The 21,140-nt window shown below is 39.4% G+C and overlaps 1 protein-coding gene across 18 annotated transcripts in view; it reads right to left on the reverse strand.

Annotated features, from left to right (window-relative positions):
* Positions 1 to 6,219: 6,219 nt before the first annotated feature.
* The window catches only part of myo18ab (myosin XVIIIAb), an 84,435-nt gene continuing 69,514 nt past the window's right edge, over positions 6,220 to 21,140 (reverse strand). For 14 of the 18 annotated variants that reach the window (XM_047820285.1, XM_047820284.1, XM_047820276.1 and 11 more), the window contains 9 exons: positions 19,914 to 20,030; positions 18,650 to 18,733; positions 17,613 to 17,750; positions 16,885 to 17,070; positions 16,591 to 16,730; positions 15,182 to 15,226; positions 11,535 to 11,654; positions 9,038 to 10,468; positions 6,220 to 8,247 (listed from right to left, as the gene is read on the reverse strand). In XM_047820285.1, coding sequence (XP_047676241.1) covers positions 9,046 to 10,468; positions 11,535 to 11,654; positions 15,182 to 15,226; positions 16,591 to 16,730; positions 16,885 to 17,070; positions 17,613 to 17,750; positions 18,650 to 18,733; positions 19,914 to 20,030 — 2,253 coding nt within the window. In that variant the 3' untranslated portion in view covers positions 6,220 to 8,247; positions 9,038 to 9,045. The remainder of the gene's footprint in view (positions 8,248 to 9,037; positions 10,469 to 11,534; positions 11,655 to 15,181; positions 15,227 to 16,590; positions 16,731 to 16,884; positions 17,071 to 17,612; positions 17,751 to 18,649; positions 18,734 to 19,913; positions 20,031 to 21,140) is intronic. The other 4 variants (XM_047820291.1, XM_047820279.1, XM_047820286.1 and 1 more) reach the window with 3 other exon arrangements.

Raw genomic sequence — 21,140 nt, forward strand, 5'->3', positions numbered from 1 at the left:
CTAGATGCTTTTTAATTTACTTTTTTTTTTTAATTTAGATTCATTTAATGCTTTTTAAATATAGAAAGTAACTCAATCTCTAGTTGGCTCTATGTATGTAAATACACAAAAGGACATGAGAAATGATGTATACACAAAGTATTGGATTATCTAAACTAAACCTTTCATGAGCTAAAGCATATAATGTATTGTGTAATGAAGATGTACTTGTAAAACACCATAGCCCATCATACAAATGCAGATCACTGTACAAATATTCATGAGGCTATTCTAACTAGGAGCAAACTCCATATATCATATTACACCGCATTCTGAGTCTTCCTGGGATTTTTTTTTTTTGCTCTATTGTGCATGCAGAGGTATGACAGAAGGTACCAGTGACTCTTTGAACTCTGCATCTCATCATTCCGCCAAATTTATCTACCAGAGCTCATGCAGCCTCGTGGCACAGATGTTAACAGCAGTCTTCTAAGCCCACTGACTCCTCCAGATCCTCGGCGTTGGCAGCCATAAGAGCTTTGAGTGTGGTCTACATCCTGTCCTGATGAAGCCAGATATGTGGAGTCCTGTAGAGCTCAGAGAGAGGACAGTGATATACGGAGCCATTTAGGGTGAGCGCAGGGTGATTTGGTTCAGCAGTGGGACTGAAACTCATCAACCAGAGCAGATCACAGTGACAGTTTCAGTGAAGGTCAGATTGCAAAGGTCATCTGTCAAAACCCAAGAGAAAATGGCATTATTTTCTAATACTGCTGTACTGAGTGATGTGAAATAGGCCTGTCTGTAGTATTGACAGGATATAGATCTCTACTATCTGGGAAGGAATCTGAGGAGTAAAAGCTAAGATTAGAACTAAAACAAACCCAATAAAGCTTGTTAGATGTAGGAAAGCACTTAGATTTTTCAATCTAACATGACATAAGAAATATGCCATGTCATAGCTTTAACATTAGGTCTGAATTGCAGGCTGTGCACACTGAATGTGACAGTATGGAAGTCATACAAAGTTCCCAAGAAGCATTTTGACCGCAGCATAAACCCTATTTCCGAACCTCATTTTGGAGTTTCGGGGGAAAAAATAGTAGCTGAAGTGTAATGAGCTCAGTGGCACTGCTGCTAGGGGAACAAGCTACAACATCAAATAGGTTTACAGTCTCTTTATCAAACCCTCACCAGAGTGCTTTCTTTCCATCTTTTGTTAGATCTCTGTCTAAGTTTCATGACACGTTATGCTGGGAATGATAATTTGCCCCATGAATATTGCATTTCCCTTCTCAATCAGCATTTACAGAAATCCTGAATATGTCACAGATTTGTACAGGCAGATACAGCATGAGGCGTAGTTTAGAAATATGTATTGACAGATTAAATTTACAGGACAGAAATATTCAGGAACAATTATGGTGTAAAAATGTGCTCTCTCCTTCATGAAATGTGCAATCTGCTGCACTATGATACAAAATAAAATGGGAGACTAACTCGGGGAGAAAATTCCCTTTTTCCTTTGCTGAGCTGCTTACTTCTGATTTGCATTCTTATTTCTGATACAATAAAAGAGCAGCAAGCGAACATGGGGCTGGAAGTCAAACATCTCCCCAACCTCCCCCCCAACTCCCATTTTGCATGTTCATGGGTAGTGACACACACAAAAAAAACGCTAATTAGATACACGTCAAATAAAAATAATCAACAAATACTGAATTTAACAAAAACTACAACACACTTATTCTTTTTAAAGGTGCCAAGGCCACTGAAGAAGACTGAACTCAATAGACTGAAGTAGCTATTAGAAAATGGTAAATTATGACCATGAAGGGATTCACACATTCGGCAATACAGTAATACTCAAATAGTCTGTTGGATTCAAGCGATGATTGATTGATATTCATGTTCCCCAAACAATTACACCACCTTCACCAGCCTGGACTACTTACACAAGGGAGGCTGGATTTATGCTTCCGGCACCAAGTTCTGACCCTACCATCTGTGTGCCTCTGCTGAAGTAGAGATTCATCATGTGATTCGTCTGTGCTGCTGCAGCCTCAGCTTTCTGTTCTTGGTTGAGAGAAGTGAAACCTGACACGCTCTTCTGCTGTTGTAGTCCATCCACCTGAAGGTTAAATGTGATATGCATTCTGAGATGCTTTTCTGTTCAACACAGTTGTACAGAGTAGTTCTCTGACTTACTGTAGCATTTCGAACTCGAACCAGTGACTATTGTCTGTTGCACTCTCTCATCAACATGGCATTGATCGATCCTAGTAAACTGTTGTGCGTGAAAATCCCAGGAGATGAGCTGTTATAGTTATTTACATTCACATTTATATATTCAAACCAGTTTGTATGGCATCAACAATGTCACTGAGATTTATTTTTTCCCCATTCTAATATTTAATGTGAACACTACCTGAAGTTTCTGGCCCGTATCTGCATGATTTAATGCACTGCTGCCTCAAGACTGTCTTATAACTGAACCAATGAGAACATGATCCTAATAATGTGTGAGCGTATATATGCGTATATATGCATTTCCAGTTTGCATACATATTAAACAGTTTGCTTCTGTTCTTGTAAGTACATGCTTTTTTTTAGTAGTACTGAATTCAAAAGACATTGTGTTAACATTTGAAGTAGGTACGTACTGTAGGTATGCATTATATATATTCTATAAACTAACAATACTTATTTCTCCGTATTGCATTTCTTTTGTTTTCATTTCAATACATCACAAACTTCAAATTTCATCCTCCTTCCTGAAATTAAATCCTGGCTATGCCACTGCTTCTGAGCTTATAGAATTATATACTTTATACAGCAGAAGTAAGAACTTTTGAAATACTATTCTGGGACAGCCCAATGATGCCTCACAACACCAGGGTTCAAGGTTTGATCTTGAGCTTAGATTACTGTCTGTGCAGAGTTTGTGATTTTCTTTATACAGATGTGTGTTCATGAAAACAGAACAAAATACAGAAGATAAAAGCAACCAGGAGTTTTGATCAAATCGAACCCAATAGACTGGACCTGGCTGGTCTCAAAAGACTAAATCCAGGCAAACAGATAAACTTGCAGACCAATACTAGCTACAACAACCTTCCAACAGCTACAAATTCTACAATGTTAAAATGATCGGATATTCTATTAGCCGCTAATTAGGTCATTCGTATCCAATGCCAACTCATCACTCTCAAATTCAACGTTACAACCTGTGACTAGCCAGAATTCCTACTCAGTTTTCTTCCGGGCCCCTATTGTTCTCCTTTTTTTTTGCATGCTGACTCAATTTCTTTCTTTCTTTTGCTTGACAACCAGTGATGGCACAGAACAGAGGATAACAAGGTTGATGTTTAGGCAAAACCTCCATGCTCCATGTCCATACTCTATGTCCTAACACTGCCATGAAGTCTAGCTGAAATTTCTTTCTTAATATATCACTGTTGTTGTTGATTCCCAACACCACCAAGTCACTGTGCTGTAATCCATATGTGAGAAATTATGTCTTCTTCTTCTCCTCCTTCTTCATCTTCAGACCTGCCAGCTTCAGCTGAATTATCATCATCACAGGTTTTCCACTGTGACTCACAGCACGGTAACTTAGATCAGTAGGCAGTGGTGGCTCAAGCGATTAATGCTCTAGGTTGATGATTGCCAATCTGCCACTGTTGGGCCCTTGAGCAAGGCCCTTAAACAAACATCACCACTTCAGAGGCACTGTATCATGGCTGACAATGTGCTCTGGCCCCAACCTCCAAAGTTGGGATATGCAGAGAAAGAATTTCACTGTGCTGTAATGTATGTGTGACAAAATAAAGGCTTCTATGAAAAAAAGAAGCCTTGCACGGCCTTCCTTATTGGCCATGCGATTTTATAACAAGAAAAAGTTCTCCTTCTTGTTGAAACTGCTGCTTTACCTTGATTTACAAGATTACTTAAAAATATGCATTTAATAATATGCATTGTAAGTAAATGCATTAATATCTGAGAACAAACCAACTGTACGTTTTATACAGCTTTATCTCTAATGGTGTTTTTCCACATTTATGTTTTGTTTTTTTCCCAGCAGGGTCTCACTGTAAAAACACAGGAGAAACTATACAGCTGAAAGTTTAAATCTTTAGAAAAGCCTGGGTTGTTTCTGTCTCTGTAAAGGTCTAACCTGAATAAAAGGCCTGTAGAGAGGCTCAGCAGTATTGAACATGAACTGTATGAAAGCCCAAAACATCAAACAAAGCCCAGTCCCTAAAAGCTCCTAGCTATTGGTCTTTTTTTGGGCTTCACAAACACACTTCACCTGATTAGTGCTTTGAGAGATAAGAGCCCTGAAACTGGAACAACAAGGAAGTGCCCTAATGGGATAGAAGTTGTTCTCTAAAAGCACAAGCACAGTAAGAACATATTACATTATTTATGGTTTGTAATTAAAATGAAAATTATAAAAAGACGAGTATTTTTTTTTAAAAACACGTTTACGCATTACAGATTTTACACATTTGAGCCTTCACAGCGAAGATGCTTGCAAGCTTTAGAGCTTGATGTTTTCCCAATCTTTGAGCCGGTGTACCGTTTGTACCCACTGTAGCCGCAGATTCCTGTTCGGGGATGAAAAGGAGTCATCTCTTGCTGTTGTAGCCCAACCAGCTTAATACATGGTGCTTTCTAAGAAGCTTTTCTTTCTACCATGGTTGTAAAGAGTGATTATTTGAGTTACTGTATCCTTCTGTATAAATGTCCATGTGACATGACTTCTAATCAAGGTATTAACGGTAATCATAAAACACTGCCATGCACTGGATATTTTTTGCACAACTCTAGAGTATGTTGAACAAGAAAATCAGAAAATCAAGTTTCTGAAGTACTCAAAACTGAGTCACTGACATTTTCCACCATTCTATCGATGGCTGCAAACATCAGCTAAAGTTCCTGGCTGATACCTGTATAATTTTATTCACTGTGTTGCTGTGACATGACTGGCTGCTTGGATGAAAGCATGAATGAGCAGGTATACAGGTGTTCCTGTTTTTTTTTAGATGCATATCGGCATGTATGATAAGTGTAAACATGCCCGATACCACACGTCTGTTTTTTATACATATTATACATCACATAATGTTCCATTAAGCATCTTGTGTTTCATGAGCCAGTTTAATGTTAGTACAGTCCGACTCCAGCTTCGTGATGGCAGTTAGATGCACAATGTAGTGCAAAAGTAATGGAAAAAATAATTATTTGTGAGTCACGCAAATATGAATACAAAATAAATAAATAAATAAACCACGAGCAAATTACATACTTTCCCTCTCCTTGAAGGAAATGCCACGATTATTCAGATTATGACTGTTGAATTTTGCCATGTATTTGAATGTGTTTTATCACAACTGCAATAAAATCTGACTGCATTACACTTATTTTCCCAGGTGATGACAAACATATCAAAATATTACCTCTTTATTTATTATATTAAGAATTAAACATGCTTTAGTAACCTCATTACTCATTTAATTGCTAGATATTCAAAGTTTGATTACACTTAAATAATTACAGTCATTACCTATAATCATTATCATATCGTAACCTGGCATGCAGCAGTTTTCTAATTATCATAATTTGCTACACCTAATAGAGCAAACCATTACTGATCTAAACGAGGCAGGGGAACAGTGGCTCACGTGCCAGTTTTGACTTTATTGGTGCTTCTCTTAGAAATGCGTTGCACTTCATGCTAATATTTGTACCTAGTCTATAACATTTTTTCAGCATCTTTCCATTTGGCACTTACATAATATAGACGTTCTCTCGTTCCAGTGATTATTAATTTACTAATGAACTTGAATGATGACCTGGTTTAACATGATTTCTGGGATGCACTGATTTTCATTCTGTAGCTTCCTCAGCATTATATAAATACAGTATCTGTGCAGTTTTGTTTCTCATGGTACTGTATGTGTTGGGGTTCAGCTGACACATGGCCTGAGGCAGCGTAGAACTGTTTTTTTTGCAAAGATTATAAAATAGAGGGCTTTGCTCAACCATAGCATTGCTTCTCAGCTCCTCAAAGCAAACAAACCATGTGAAAATGCGAAGCAGCGCTGCACTTTGGATGATATGCATATTTAAGAAGGCAGCAAAATGGTTAAATGGAACGGATTTTATAAAGACGAGTTTAACAGGGAACAAATTGAAGAGAAGGAAATGAGGAAATGAAAAACACTGAAGCAAGTCTAACAATCACCATCATTTATTTACAACATAATAAACCATAATGGAAAAATTACTTCTAACAAGTGGTCATTTATTCAATAAGGAAAATAAACATGAGTTATTTTAAAAGCTATGATGAATCATACAGCCTTATATATTCATATTAATGTGTACAGCCAGCAGAGTTATGTATCTATTTGCCTTGTATTTGTATTGAGCCAGAAACATGATAAAATGCACACTCTTTATAATAAAAGTAATAATGACTGTGTGGAAAAGAAGATGAAATCACTGACCTCTGAGAGTTCATAAAAACCATGTGAAATAAATGCTGCCTCCCTTCAAAAATAAAATAAAAGCAGCGAGTCTTTCCACTCCAGGCTTTTTTGTAAAACGGTGTGCATTTGGCAACTTTGCTCAATTCATTAATGCTAGTCCATAAATACTATAATGAAAGCAACAACAGAAGAGATAGAAATGTTGAGAATTTAGCTCTCATCTAAAGTGTAAAATGTAAGGCTGAAAATACTGCAGAATCCAACTTGGAAACAGTTGAACAAAGGGAGGGAATAAGGAAGAAGACAAGGAAAGGAAGACGGATTCACAGCATCAGTTCTATCCATGTGCTTACTGTATGCCACGTGTGTGTCGTTTAGCTGTAAAATTCCAATGTAAAAGCCATTCACAGCTGTTAAAGAGGATGCATTTTCCAGTATTTGACTGCTGTGTCATTAAAGGAAATAGGCAAGGTAATCATGAAACTGCACCAAACTTAGGATCAAGTACATTCCCTTTGGAAATATAGAACGTATGTTAGGAGCAAGAATAAGCATAAGAACAACGTTGAAAAAGGAAGATGATGACAGCTGAGCCAAACTATTTCCAACATGAGCACAGCACTGTCAGGCGAATGATGTGTGATATCCCAAAACACATTAAATCACAGTGAGGACGGGGAGGGAGAAACAGGGGCCTTCTTCAGCATGAAAAAATGAATTCACTGCACTGCGGGATCGCTGAGGAAAGACACCTCAGGGTCTCAGGATGCAGCGTGTGTGCGTGTGTGTGTGTGTGTGTGTGAGTGAGAGACTGAGTTTACTCATACCTGCAGGAAGCTGAACTTAAATTGATGACACTACTTCCTTGTTCACTCCACTGACACAAAGTCATGAGAGAAAAAAAAACCCTACCTACACACAACAAAGGCTTTTTTTTTTTTGGTAGAACAGTATTTCTTTCCATTTTACTATTTTTAATGAAGTGCAAACAGGACAAATCTCCCCATTTTACCTTAGGAAGGTAATACGGGGTTTCTTTAGCTCAGCTCAGCAGCTGGAAGCACCACTGGCTGGAACAGGGCAGGAACCAACGCTGCAGTACACTCTGGGAAAGCACTTAGGGGAACAAGACAAAGCAGGTCCAACAAAAACAGAAGAAGAAAGAAAAGAAAAGAAAACCTTTCAGTGTAGTGCGTCTTTGACACTCAGTGGTATAGGTATCCATAACACAATGCATGAAAGCAGAAGTGACATCACCAACAGTGAGAGCTGCGTTTGTGTGTGCACGTGCGTGCGTGCGTGTGTGTGTGTGTGTGTGTGTGTGTGTGTGTGTGTGCGTGTGCAGTGCAGAAAAGAGATGGATGATGATGCTCTAATTTCTCCTACATAGAGATCCTCTCAGTTGCATCAGGACTCCAAGAAGTTTGCCAATATTGAGCTACAAGATGTGAGAATATGTATATATGTGTGTGCGTGGGTGTGTTGGTGAGAGAGAGAGAGAGTGTGTGTGTGTGTGTGTGTGTGTGTGTGTGAGAGAGAGAGGGGGAGAGAGAGAGAGAGAGAGAGAGAGAGAGAGAGACGAGTGTATTTTCTTGTTTGTGAGTGTATAGAAGTGGAACACATCTCCTGCTTGCCCCGGTCATTCAGGCAGCTTCTCCAAGTGCATCAGCAGCGGGAGGAGCTTCGGGCTGTGTGCCTTTCTTCCTTCTCCTCCTCCTCTTCTTCCTCGTCGGATCTGCTGAGGCAGAAGCGTCTTCGGCCAGAGGGAGGGCTGTGGGATAAATATGATTTGATTAGAATCAGAACCAATGCGTGGCAGATACTGTGAAGGCGACAGGATGATCAACATGCATCCCTTCAATAAGAGTGTAGCAAACACTTGCTGCATTATCAGGATATAAGTTCAGCCATAAAAAAACAAAAAAAAACACGTACCACCTATACACCATCTTTATATAGAATATCATGTCAGAAGCAAATACACTTCAGTATACTCACAACCTCTCCCTAATCAAGAAACTTTGAATGTAATTACAGCTAATATTTAAATGAACTAAAAACTTTAGATTCACTTTTGCTGCATATTAAGATGCCTGGCAAGCTGAGCAGATCAATGGTCTGTTTTAATTATACTTGAATTAAAATACCAGAGGGGAATCTATAGTTACCTCTGAATTGACTTCAGTTACTCCATTGACTATTTTTGTTTAAAGCAATTAATCACAAGGACATTTTAACAAATAAAACAAACAAACAAAAAATCTTTTCTAAACTGAAATAAGGGCGAAAGCAGTTACTGAATCACTGATGAGTCATGTTTTTAAAAAAGAACTTTCAGCTGTTAGCTTTAGATAAATTCATGCATGCAACAAACCTATAACTAGGAGTGGGTTTAGAATGAATGAGAATATAATACATATAAATAAAAAATGTTCCTCCTTATTCATGCTTCCAGACGGTGTGATAAATTTGAAAAGGTGAGATTGTCTGGAGAGAAATATTCAGGGTTAGTTCAAGACCATGCGTACAGCACACTTCACTCCAAACCAGGCATCACCTACTGCCATCGTCAGTCACTGTCTGGCTTGTATAGGTACTTCATCATCACACTATCCACGTTCTTTTTCCTTTTCTTCTCCTCTTTCTTGCTAAGTGGCGGAGCTGCTTCTGAACGGCCTTCAGGCTCTCTCTCATCTTCAGAAGCTGATGCCTGCCTACCAGGACCTCTCTTGATGCTGCTCGCACTTCTGTACGAGATAGTGGAGGCTCCTGAGCTAGTATCTGACTCTGAGCTAGAATGAGATTCAGAGGAGGAAGAAGACGACGATGAGGATGACTCCTTCTTTGACTTCTTCTTTTTGCCCTTTTTCTTGGACCTCCTTCTTCGCTCATTCTCAGAGGAATCAGAGCTATGGCTCCTCCTTTTCCTGCTCTTGTTCTTCTTCCTGCTGCGCGTGCTGCGTGTGCTCAGGCTGCTACTCGAGCGATGGAAGTCCACGGCTGAGGCAGAGCGCCTCATGCTGGAGGAGCTGCGGCTATCCCTACCAGACCTCACACTCTTTACCTCATTATCTTCTTCCTGCATATGCTTGTCCTGCTTGCTGGTCTCGGCTTCAGAGTCTTCCAGGCTGCTCCGCTTGAACTTGATGGGCTTGAAATTCAGAACCTCATTGATGGCTGCCTCCAGTGCTGGGTCGAGGTAGGTGCGGTGACTGACCGGCTTGAGGTCAGAGGCATTAGGCAGATCTGAATCAGTGGTTCTTGCTCTTGGGGGCATGGACATGCTGCGGCCGGTGGAGTAGTGGTGGGGACTGATGGAGTGCAATTCACTGTAAGCCACACTCATTCCATCATCATCCATATCAAACTCGCTGAGCCGGCAGCTGCGAGCCAAGGACATACGGGAATCAGCACGGCTCACACTGCCAGGGCTTCTCTGGCTCACACTCCCTGGACTTCTACAACTCAAGGAAGGACTAACTGCTGAGCCACGCTCAGTCTGGTGCTCATCGAGCCGAGACATGCTGCGGCGCCGACTCAGAACACTCACAGTACTCACGCTGGACTTGACATCATCATCCATACAAGAGGCTCGGCCTATGGACGACACAACCGATTCCCTGTCAAACTCTGACCAGCGGCTGTCTATGCCATTCCTGGCCCTGCTGGCTGTATCTGAGTAAGCCTGTGACATAACCGAGCCCCTGCCATCCAGATCATCCTTAATCCAAGAGTTCACAGAGTAGGAGTTGGGCTGTTTGGGTTTGGTTTTGCGGAAGGATGAGAGCTCCTGAGCGTCCTCCTGCTCTTTGAGACTGCTAAAGAGTGAGTCCTCATCTCCTTTACCACCAAGGGAATCCTTAAGGTTGGAGCGTTTCCTATAACTGAGTGAACTCATCACAGACACAGGCCTACTCTGGTCTAAACCTTTACTTTCTTTGCCATTCTCTTGCCATTCCTTCGCCTCTTTGGCATCACTGTTAGCAGCATATCTAGATGAAGGTGCAGTTGTTGGTGAAGTAGGCCAGAACAGCAAAACAAAGAAATGGAAAGGAGGATGCAGAGATAGAAATTAAAAATGCATCATGAATTGAAATTAAGAAAAAAGACAATAATACGTGACATTAGGAAAGAGATTTCCACACAGCATTTAAAGTGCACCTTGTTGAAGCGAAGACACTGACTAAACTTAGTTAACACCAGTTCACTACTGAACTCAGATCTCTCTCACCTATAAAGAAACACACTGCTGCTGTGAGATGGCAACTCATTCCTCTACATCCTCTTCACAGTAAAAAAGATGAAAAATACTAAAATATTGAATATGTAAGTGGTACGAATCCTTATTTAAAGCATGATAGAGTTGGCAGCAGACAGGATATAACACTAATGTAAGAGGGTGGGGAAAAAAATAAGTAGCTGATTTAAAGGAAGCTCTGATGGTATAGAGAATGTAAGACAAAAAACTCAAAAAGAATGAGTTATTATACGAATTCTACGGAAAGCCATGCCTCCTGAGCCAAATAAAGATCTGCTGCACACAAATATCACTTCTGTAATTTTGCAATATAATCACTTTGAATGTCTTTGCATAATTGTTTGTGCTTCCTAAAGGTAATTAGAAATGCTGAGAAATACTGCCTCAAAACCCATTCTGAGGGCAAGTCCACACAATTGGGAACATGATGAGAAGGAATTTAAAGCTCTAAAGTTTTTTAAAAGTTGTGAGGGGCTCATGAGGGAGGCTTAAATCTTCTGGAAAAGAGACAAATGCAGGGCAATCGAAGCTGTCAGCCAGCAGGCTCAATCTATTAATCTCTGGAAGAGGGGAGCAGGTGTAGGCATGCCAGCTGGCCAACAGGCGTGTCGATAAATCTGCCAGGCAGGCCGCTGCTGCTAAAGAAGTCTCTGTCATCAAACCTTGTGGCAACGAGGAGAATAAGTGATTTGGTAAGAAAAAAATCTCCCTTAAAGCAAAGGAATGCCCTTTCCTAGCCTGGTTATTTGCATGTCTTACTTTGATTTGTTGGAGGTAAAAGGCAGAACAAAACTACTGACCTTGAGCTCTTCAGGTTGTCATTCGACATATTCTTGGCTGAGCCTTTGTTTTTGGAGAGCCACGACTTTACCCCATCAACCCTGTCCTCCACTTCAGAGCAGGAATCTGAATCACCTTCACTGTAAAAGGAAAAGGAAGAAATAGAGCATCAGCACCAAGCTAAAAGCAGATTCGGCATGGACTGTTAGTTTGGCGATAGGGGTGGAACAAACGGCTTTATAGCACAGATACAACAGCACTGAGACATGCGCTCAATCAGCAGAGGCGTAAAAGCCTCAACGCCATTCTTTGTGTTAGTTAGCTCTCACACTCGAGTCCTTGCAGGCACTGGACATCCTATCTGAACACACTCTTCTCATTTAAGTACAAGAATGAGCCTGGTGAAAAGTTTAAGGACTTCACGATTTTTCTATAGTATGCCACAAGATTTTTAAACTCTGGGGTAATAAAAAAAAAAAAGACGGCTGTGGGAAAAAAAATTGCTGCATTTCTGCAATGACAGCAAAATAGTAGCAGTTGGGCATTTAAGAAAGGAGATATGAACTGCCTAAAGCATGTAAAAGATCAGAAAAACCCAAGACATTTCTGAAAAGGAGCTTTTACTTGGTTCTAGAAGAACTAGTTTTAAAAGGTTAAGAACACGAGCACTATTTAATGTAGTTTTATTTCACTTTAACTCAGTGAGTGCACTGTTCTGCAAACAGATTCCAACCCAGCACCAGCAGAGGATCCGGGGGTCATCAATAATTTGGGCAAAACTGACAAGAAGGTCCCACAGGAGAAGAAACATTAAGGGTCCACACACTGAGCAGCTAACTGAATCTCAGGTCTGTCTGTTCATTTCTCAGGCTGAGATAAAGCTCCTGGATTTATGTTTAGCCAGGTCTTCAAGTCAATTTTCCCCTGACTCTTCAGATTAGTCTTCTCACTCTCTAATGATGCAGCACTTTGCATGGAATAGATTACAAAAAAAAAAAAAACACCTCAGAAGCTATTCAGGAGGTAGTAGCAGCTTCACTTAAAGTTGATGCGCACAGAAAAACTCCAAGTGAGGTCACAGCTACAGGTTTTATTTAGGAGTTACACCTGCTGTTCCCAACCCCTGAACTCACTCCGTATATCGGTATATCGTTACTCATCTTAGAGCATTATACATTTATCTAAAACAACCACAAAAGGTAAGCAAACACCGAATCAATTCCAATGCAGTAGGATGAGGAGCTGTACAGTAGGATAAGCAATTTTGGGGCACGCTTCAAACCCCATGCCCTTATCAAAAGGTTGATGAGATGAGAGGTTATTGGAGTTTTTCTGACTGTGCACAGACTTTGAGACGAGTTGGACATCTCGAGCAGGTCCAGAAGCTAGATGCTCTGTGTATGTGGAAAACTGGAGCAGGGCAGTACACAAAGTATTTTGTAATCAAGTACTTGATAATACAATTATGTCAGTGCATCAAAAAATGTGTCACTGACTGCACAGCATTATGCAAACTATGCAACAATTTTGGGGGCAAACACTTTTGCCTTGATACATGACGTAATAACATACAGGGCTTTTAATGTTGACATTTTGCACTACACTTCCTATGAATTGTTCTGCTTGTAAATATTTTGAATTGTGACGGCTAAGTTGCATAATAACAAAAAGTGTAAGAGACTTGTAACTGAACTTTATTACTATACTTAAAAATTATTCTTGACTTGCATATTACTGAAATTCAATAGGTGTTCTCTTATCTAGTTACATCTGTAAGAAAAAAAGCTGCACTTTTACACCCGACATTTTAACTTAGATCTTTAGAATACTTTTTTACAAATCACAAAGGTCTCTTCTTACATTCAACCAATGACTGTGCACTATATAAATCAACTGAATCGACTTAGTTTAACATCAAATTAATTCAGCACAGCTTCCAATACAGCTCATTATCGGTACAGAATCATCTGCAGTGACCATCTCATGCTACACAATCTATGCATGTGTGTGTGAATATGGATAATCCACTGAAGTGTAGTATGGAAGTTGATGCCGAGGCCCCAGGCCCTACCTCGGTAATAAATTACATAAAGTATGAGATATATAATTTGGCTGTCAAAAACATTTTCACATGAAAAAAAAAAAAAAAACACTCTGTGCTGGTTGATAGGACATGAGAGATACTGCCATGAGAATAAAGTAGCTTGATGCCAGATCCTGGTTCAGTGCTGGGAGACAGGTCTGGAGAGACTGTTAACCAGGTCATTTGTGGGCTATGCATTATTTATCTTGCATGGTTAAATGATTGATGAAAAACACACCCTCCTCTTTGTCTGTCACAAGCAGTTGGATCCCAGGAGTAGGACTGTAAAATATTCAGCACACACAGACAGACGCACAATATATATGCTATAGTAGAGAGAGAGGCTATATAGTGTCTATGTGACTCTGAAAGTGTGTTACAGAACTGTGCACTGGGCTGAGGGGTCTTGTGAACAGCATAACGGCATGTTGAGCCCAGAGAACACGTACTGTACACACTTACACTCACGCACGCACGCACGCGCACTCACGCACGCACGCACACACACAGACTCACACATGCACGCGCACACTCACTCACACACAGACTCACACTCACGCACACACTCACACGCAGGCACGCACACACACACACTCAATGTGCACACTTACACGCACACACACTCACACCTCCATCTGTCTCTCAATCACTCAGACACACACAAACACACACACTTACCTGTCAGAATATAGTGACTATATCCGTCCACACACATATGGTTAAGAATAATTTACAAACAGCAAAGAAAACTAAACAGGGATCATGCTTAGCTCATGTGGTCAGTGGCATGCATGGATTATAGCATGTGATCCCATGCAAAACAAATAGTGGAAATAATCATATATCAATGGGTGATGTTAATTGTCACGTCCATGGAGTGTATTGCAGTATCACTGACCTGTGGCCCAATAATCTTGACCCTCAGTAAAATAACAAGCTTAGGCCATCTTTAAAAATATTTTGGTTTGCAGTAACAGTAAAAAAAAAAAAAAAAAAAAAAAGGGGTCGGTAGGTAGGACTATATATATTTTTTTCAATTTTCAATGTAAAAAAAAAGTACAATTTTGGTGATGGTGACTACGTAGGTATGACTTTAAACAAATTAGCATATCGTGACGTCACTGACTGGGTCTTCAACCCGTGCCTTCGGACGCATCATCGCAAACCTTATTTTGATGCTGGACACAGTTTTTCCAGAACATGCCAAGTTAAGCGGTGTCGAGCTGTTTTAATGAATTTTTTAGATGTTTTATGGTGCCCGAACTCGTTAATATTATTTTATTGCTTTTGTATTAGTTGCTTGAAGAGTAAAAAAAAAGGTCGGTCTTATAGCAAATTTACAACCAGTAAGTCGGTCAGACTTAAAGCAAAAAAAAAAAAAATTAAGTAGGTCCTAAATTGACAGGGTCGGTCGGGTTACGGCAAACAAGAATATTTTTAAGGATGGCCTTAACAAAAAATATTGCCATATTTATTTATATATTATTTGCCATTCTCTCAAAATAACTTTGATACTGCAATATTATCCAAAGAGAATTCCAAACCGGGTTAAAGTGAGCGCAAACAATTGTTTAGGCTCCTCACGTTCTGTTCTTTCGTTTCTGATACTTAATCACCATGTCTTGTAAACTGGAAATGGAAGATGTACAAGAAACAAACAAAAAGAAAAAAGAAAGGTGAGACAGGCATATATCACAAACAGACAGACAGATAGGAACCTGAAGAGGATGGAATGAATATAAACAAAGGAGCAAATTCTAAGGAAAATCTGTTGTGGATATAGAAAAAGGTGTGAAGAAGTTTCTTCCATTCTAAAGAATTTGTGCTGTGTTTCTGATTATAGTCTGGCTTTGATTGGGTGCTCTGTTTTACACTCTTTCATTTTGCTCCACTTGTTTAGGACTATGGAACACTTTTTTTAGGACTTATTTCTGTCTATATTATGTCTGTCTTTAAATCAGTGAACGAGTCAGTCGATGAGTCAATTAAAGAGTCAGTAATTCAGTAAATGATTTCTGTAGATAAATAAGTAAGCCAGTCAGTCTATGACTCACTAAATCAGTTGATCGGTCAGAGACAGTCAGCAAGTCAAAGAGCAGATTAAAAAAGGTCACTAGGTAAAGTTGCATCTGATTTTATCTGCTGTTCATCTTTTTGGCACTTTCAACTTAACATTCCTTGATGAAATGTTTGGATCACATCATAGTGAAAACAGGAAAAGAATAAAACTACAAATTCTGTGTCATATGACTGGATTTTCAACCCATGACTTTATTATAGCAAATGCCTCTGTAGGGATAATAGGGAGAAGGAAGTTAAAAAAAATAACGTAATGTTTATAAGTAATAAAAACCCTTAGATAAATGCAAGCACCTCTCAGGATTTATAGCAAAGTACTGAGCTACATGGAAGATAGGAAACCAGACAGTATTAATCAGTTGCCCGTGTGTTCAGTTGATTATATTTTTGGTACATTTATCAGCCGGCGATGGAAATGTCAGGAAGCCAAACAAAGGAGAATGTGTTCGTGATTTATGCTATACATTTATAAAAGGAAAACTGCTTTTTATTAACTTGACAAACCAAAGTTAATGTGACAGCAGCTTTTCACATAATTATGTAAAGCATTTTTTATCGCTAAAAGTGAAACCCATTAACATTCGCCGACATTTAATGTAACCGCTTACAAAGTGTGCATAAAGTTAATCGACATAGTTACTGGCATGACTACTAACGAATCGATTATGAAAGCAATTCTCTGAATTACGCATGCCGTTTTTTTGGCTACAGTTTTTTTCAGCAGTATGAATAACTGACAGAAAAAAAAACATCTCTGTCCAGAATTTTCAAAGATTTCATTCCTCCACCGAGTCGTTTCAGTCAGCAGGGATTTGCTGTCCTCTACTAGAAAGCAAGAGCAAAGAGAGAGAGAGAGAAAGAGAGAGAGAGAGAGAGAGAGAGAGAGAGAGAGATGAAGTAGTAGAACAGTTTACCTGTTGATAAGATCCTCGTTGTCATCGCTCTCCATCTCATCTTCAATAGCAGCCTGCAGGTCACCGATCCTTTTGAAAGCCAGTTTCAGGTCTGCCTGAAGGCTCTGATTTGCCGCCTCTAAACTCTCAATGTCCATTTCCTACAGGAACAGGATCACTTTAGAGCTTAAGACAGGTATAACACAGGACAAGCATGATAAGTACTAAACTGTACACATCACAAACACTGGACTGGGAATAAGACTACCCCAATTGTAGAAAGGAATATACCAAAAAAAAAAGAAAAAATCTCACCAACTCATGCTTTTTCCGACTAGCTTCATTCTCCTTTTTGGCCAGTTCAACCATCTCCTCCTTGATGTCCCGGATTTGACGCTGCAGTCGTTTGTTTTGCTCCTTCTCACGGTTCTCACTGGTGCTACGTTGATCACGTTCCTCTGTCAGTTTTTCCACATTCTCCTTTAGCCTCGACACTAGACCCTACAGAACAGTGGAATTAGCATAACGTCGCTGTCAGGCAGAATCCTCATATCTCCAAAACCATTATTTTTCAGGAAATTAAAAAAATGCCGTATTTTTTTTGAGTTCTTAAACATTGTATCGTTAAAGTTGTTATTATACCTTATATTGCTATCATATACACAACATTTTCCCAAAGTCACGTTTTATCGGAGATACGAGCTTTATGACTTGGGAGCAGGGAGATATGAGATTATGCTGTCATTGATAAGAATGGTACAGACACAGACGTCGCTGCTGCCAGCAGTGTTCAATAAAGTCTGTGGTCACGTTGAGCCACGTTGAGCCACGCTCAAGCTATTTTCAAGACTTTAGATTAGTTAATAACTTGTAAAAAAAAAAAAAAAAAAGAAAATAACAGACCCACGTGGGGACTGACCAATAGCATCAATATGTGAAAAAACATGAAATTGACAAAATTTGGACATAAGAGACAGCGACAATAAGCATTAAAATGTGATTTGCGAATAAGTATTTTTTCTAATACAAAATTATAGACTCACCTCCAGACGTTTCACCTGCGTCTTCTCAAACTCAAGCTTGGTCTCAAACTCGCGGATTTTAGCCTCTTGCCTGCTGACCAGAGATTTGTCCACCATGGACTGTTCCTGAAACTCCAACTGACTCTGCAGTGCAGTGAGCTGTGAGAGCATGTAAAAAGTGAGATCAGTGACACAAGGACACACAAACACAGGCTGAGTGAACTACAAAATTCATCTGCATCCTGCTGTAGAATTTAACTTATGATACTTTCAGAGCTGCATATTGTTTTTCTGTCTGACATAAAATGAACCTGTGTATAGAAACTGCCACCGGATGTCTTCGTGGTGGCCTTCTTTAAAAGTGCTCTGCCACTTTCCTTTGAGCTGGCCCAGCATACTGCATTGGATTCTTAATTGCCAGCTTCTCAAATCCATTATTCAAAAGCCCTCGGCACCTCTGTTTTCCATCTCTGAGCGTGCTCTCATTTATTTTCAAAGAGGTGAAGAATTTTACAGCTGAGAATAATGACTGCTCCCATATTGACTTTTGAGCCAGGCTTAAAGCTGTTGTTTTTTTTTTAAACTGAACTCCAGATGAATGTGAAGATGAAAACAAAAGCGGCTTTGCATGCCCTTGAGTTGCCTGACCTCTCCTATGTGTTTGAGGCATTACATATTTTTTTCACAAAGCCAGTGGAATGAATTAGTGCAGCCTGTGGTTCGGCTTCTCTAGCCTGTTTATTCGTACCAGATTAGCCGAGTGAAACGGCATGGATAATTGCTGCGCGACATGATCTGATCCTTATCTATGGCTTGTTGATTTCGGAGCAGAGTGAGACACTGATCTCTTGAGTCCTGACCTATTGGCACAGGATCTTTTAACAAGCTTACATGTTACACTTGTAAGTCAACTGCTCAAAGACATACCTTAAATTTATTTAAAAAAAAAAAAAAAAGGAGGCTCGTTCTCTTTTAACTTTTCATGGTGTGCACTAAAAACAAAAACAACTCCATAATAAAGCAACAGCCTCCTAAATTCTATTTGTCTGTAGACTTACCTTTTCCTGGACTGCCTGTTTCTCCTTCATGGCTTCCTCGAGCTGAGTCTGGAGCTCGCTGACCTGTGCCAGGCTTTGAGAGGACTGTACAAAAACAAAGGAGTCAGTCATTCACAATATGAAGTCAATGTGGAAATACCTATAAAACCATTAGACTTATAGACACAAGTCTGAGAGGTCTGCCTACAGTAGTTTCACAGGTAAACACCATTTGATTTTTACTGTTTTAACGGCAGACTGTGTTTTATAAAAGAAACAATATAGTCAAGCAATTTATTTGACTTTATCAATTCAATTTATTCTGTATTCAGTTCCTTAGCTGCATTAATCAATTCAGAACTGGTCTCTACATGCATTTTGCAACTTTATGGCCAGGGTCTAATATCACTGAGTGAGCTAGGGAACTGATTCAAAACCGTCTTTGCCAAATAAGTGAACTATTGATTTTAGTTGACAACAATATCTATCATATAATATTTAGTATCATTTAAATAATACTTAGTATCCTTAAAGTTGAATTTTGTCATGATACCCATATGTTCTACCTGTGATCCAGACACCTTAAACATAAAAATGTAATATATATATATATATATATATATATATATATATATATATATATATATATATATATATATACACACACACACACACACACACACACACACACACACACACACACACATATACTCTTTTTAAATACCCAGGTTTTTTTTTGTTGTAAACACTCCCCTGACTGCGATGATATTTCTAGAAAAATAAAAGCATCTATAAATAATTGAAAGTGCAAACTAATTTCACCTTCACATCTGTAATGACGGTGTTATTTTGATCAGGTGGCTTGACAAAAACACAGCAAATAAATTCTACTAGACTGGGAAATGATGATGGTGTAAGATATGCAAATATTCAGAAGCAGCTTCAAAAAGACCACAACTGCCAACAGATCAAAACATTCTGAAACTCTGATTGTTTTTTTCCCGCAGGAACTCTTCTTTAGAAACACAGCAGTGAACAGACTGAAGTCTAATTTTTAGAAGAGTGTCTTTGTCATGACAAGCTTTCGGGAAGGTAAACCTAAAAATAATTCTGTACAGCTACTGTAGGGACGAGTGTCATTAGCTGGCACTGTTTCCAAGAAACGGAATGCTGGTGGAAAAGGTTCAGGCTGTATATAACACTGTCCTGCTTTCAATGTACTGTATTGACGCAGATGATAAGGAAGCAGTGGGGCTACAGGTCCAAACAGGAAAGGTGGGGTTACCTGGGCAACAGCCGCTTTGTGTTTCTTCATGAGCTCGTTCATGTCCTCCTGGTCTTCCTCCATGCGCGACTGCAGGTCATTCTTCTCCCGCTGCACGCGGCTCAGCTGCTCCTCCAACTGGGAGAAAATACAGGCAGGAAACAGCACAGAATATCAGTATTCACAAAATGTGTTCAAATTTTTTTTCTTTGCATAAAAACAAGAAAGAACCACTCAAATGAGATAATGTGTCAGTCTTTCAAGCGGGTGCCCACATGCTTTGGGTTTGTTCAGTGTGCACTTGATTTCCCTCATGCAAAATCCCATCATAATTCTAATTTTATTTTACTGTTAGTAGAGAAACCTGGCATTTCCTAACTTGCTTTTCCTGTGAGTGTCAAAGGCTTAATTCCATTCAATAATAATTACTTCTACAATACAGTAAGGCAATCTCTGAAGAATAAGAGCTGGGTTTATTAATAGGGCATGAAACTGTGGATATCAGAGGAAGCGAATGAATGAATTCATTAACAGAGAAGTGGGAAATGAAATGGAGTTTAGAACCAATGTGGCTGTTGAGCTTTCCATCTTAATCACACATTACAAAAATGGACAACGATAACTAATGGCCTGAATCATTTCCCTTTCAAACAGCCCAATAATAGGAAAGTTTTTCATTACAGTTTATTGTACAAAATGTATCCTAACTGTGGTAGTTACACACTGTAGGAGGGACGGTAACTTGAGCTCGATAAATTATATTTCAAACAGTCAAGACATCTGCAATTTCAGCAGAATTCTACAATGACACTCCTTAGCTGGAGAAAAAAAATATAACAACAGTAAACATTTATCAAACTACAAAAGAGCCTCTGAGCATGTAGAAGAATGAATCATAAATCACAGCTTTTTAAAAATGTGAACACATCAGTGGGGAGCTATTCAAGCTGCCTGTCATTTCTGGAATCCTCCTGTATCTGCTTCCAACATATAATCCTCCTGTCAAATGGAAATGGATGGGAAAACAAGATAAGTTAACAACATACAAAACGCTCTTTAACATACATTTTCAATACCCAGTCAAAATGCAGAACCAACAATTGAGGATGTCTTAAGCTCTTCCTGTTATCCTTTTCATCCATTTCCTTGTGCCTCATCTGCCAGAAGTCTTCCTCATTCAATTCTCACCTTCAGTGCACACAGCCTGAGAAACTCTGCTGATTCCCAAATATATCAGGGCAATGTGTA

This window comes from Tachysurus fulvidraco, chromosome 11, assembly GCF_022655615.1.
Source record: "Tachysurus fulvidraco isolate hzauxx_2018 chromosome 11, HZAU_PFXX_2.0, whole genome shotgun sequence".
NCBI classification, from domain to species: Eukaryota; Metazoa; Chordata; class Actinopteri; order Siluriformes; family Bagridae; genus Tachysurus; species Tachysurus fulvidraco.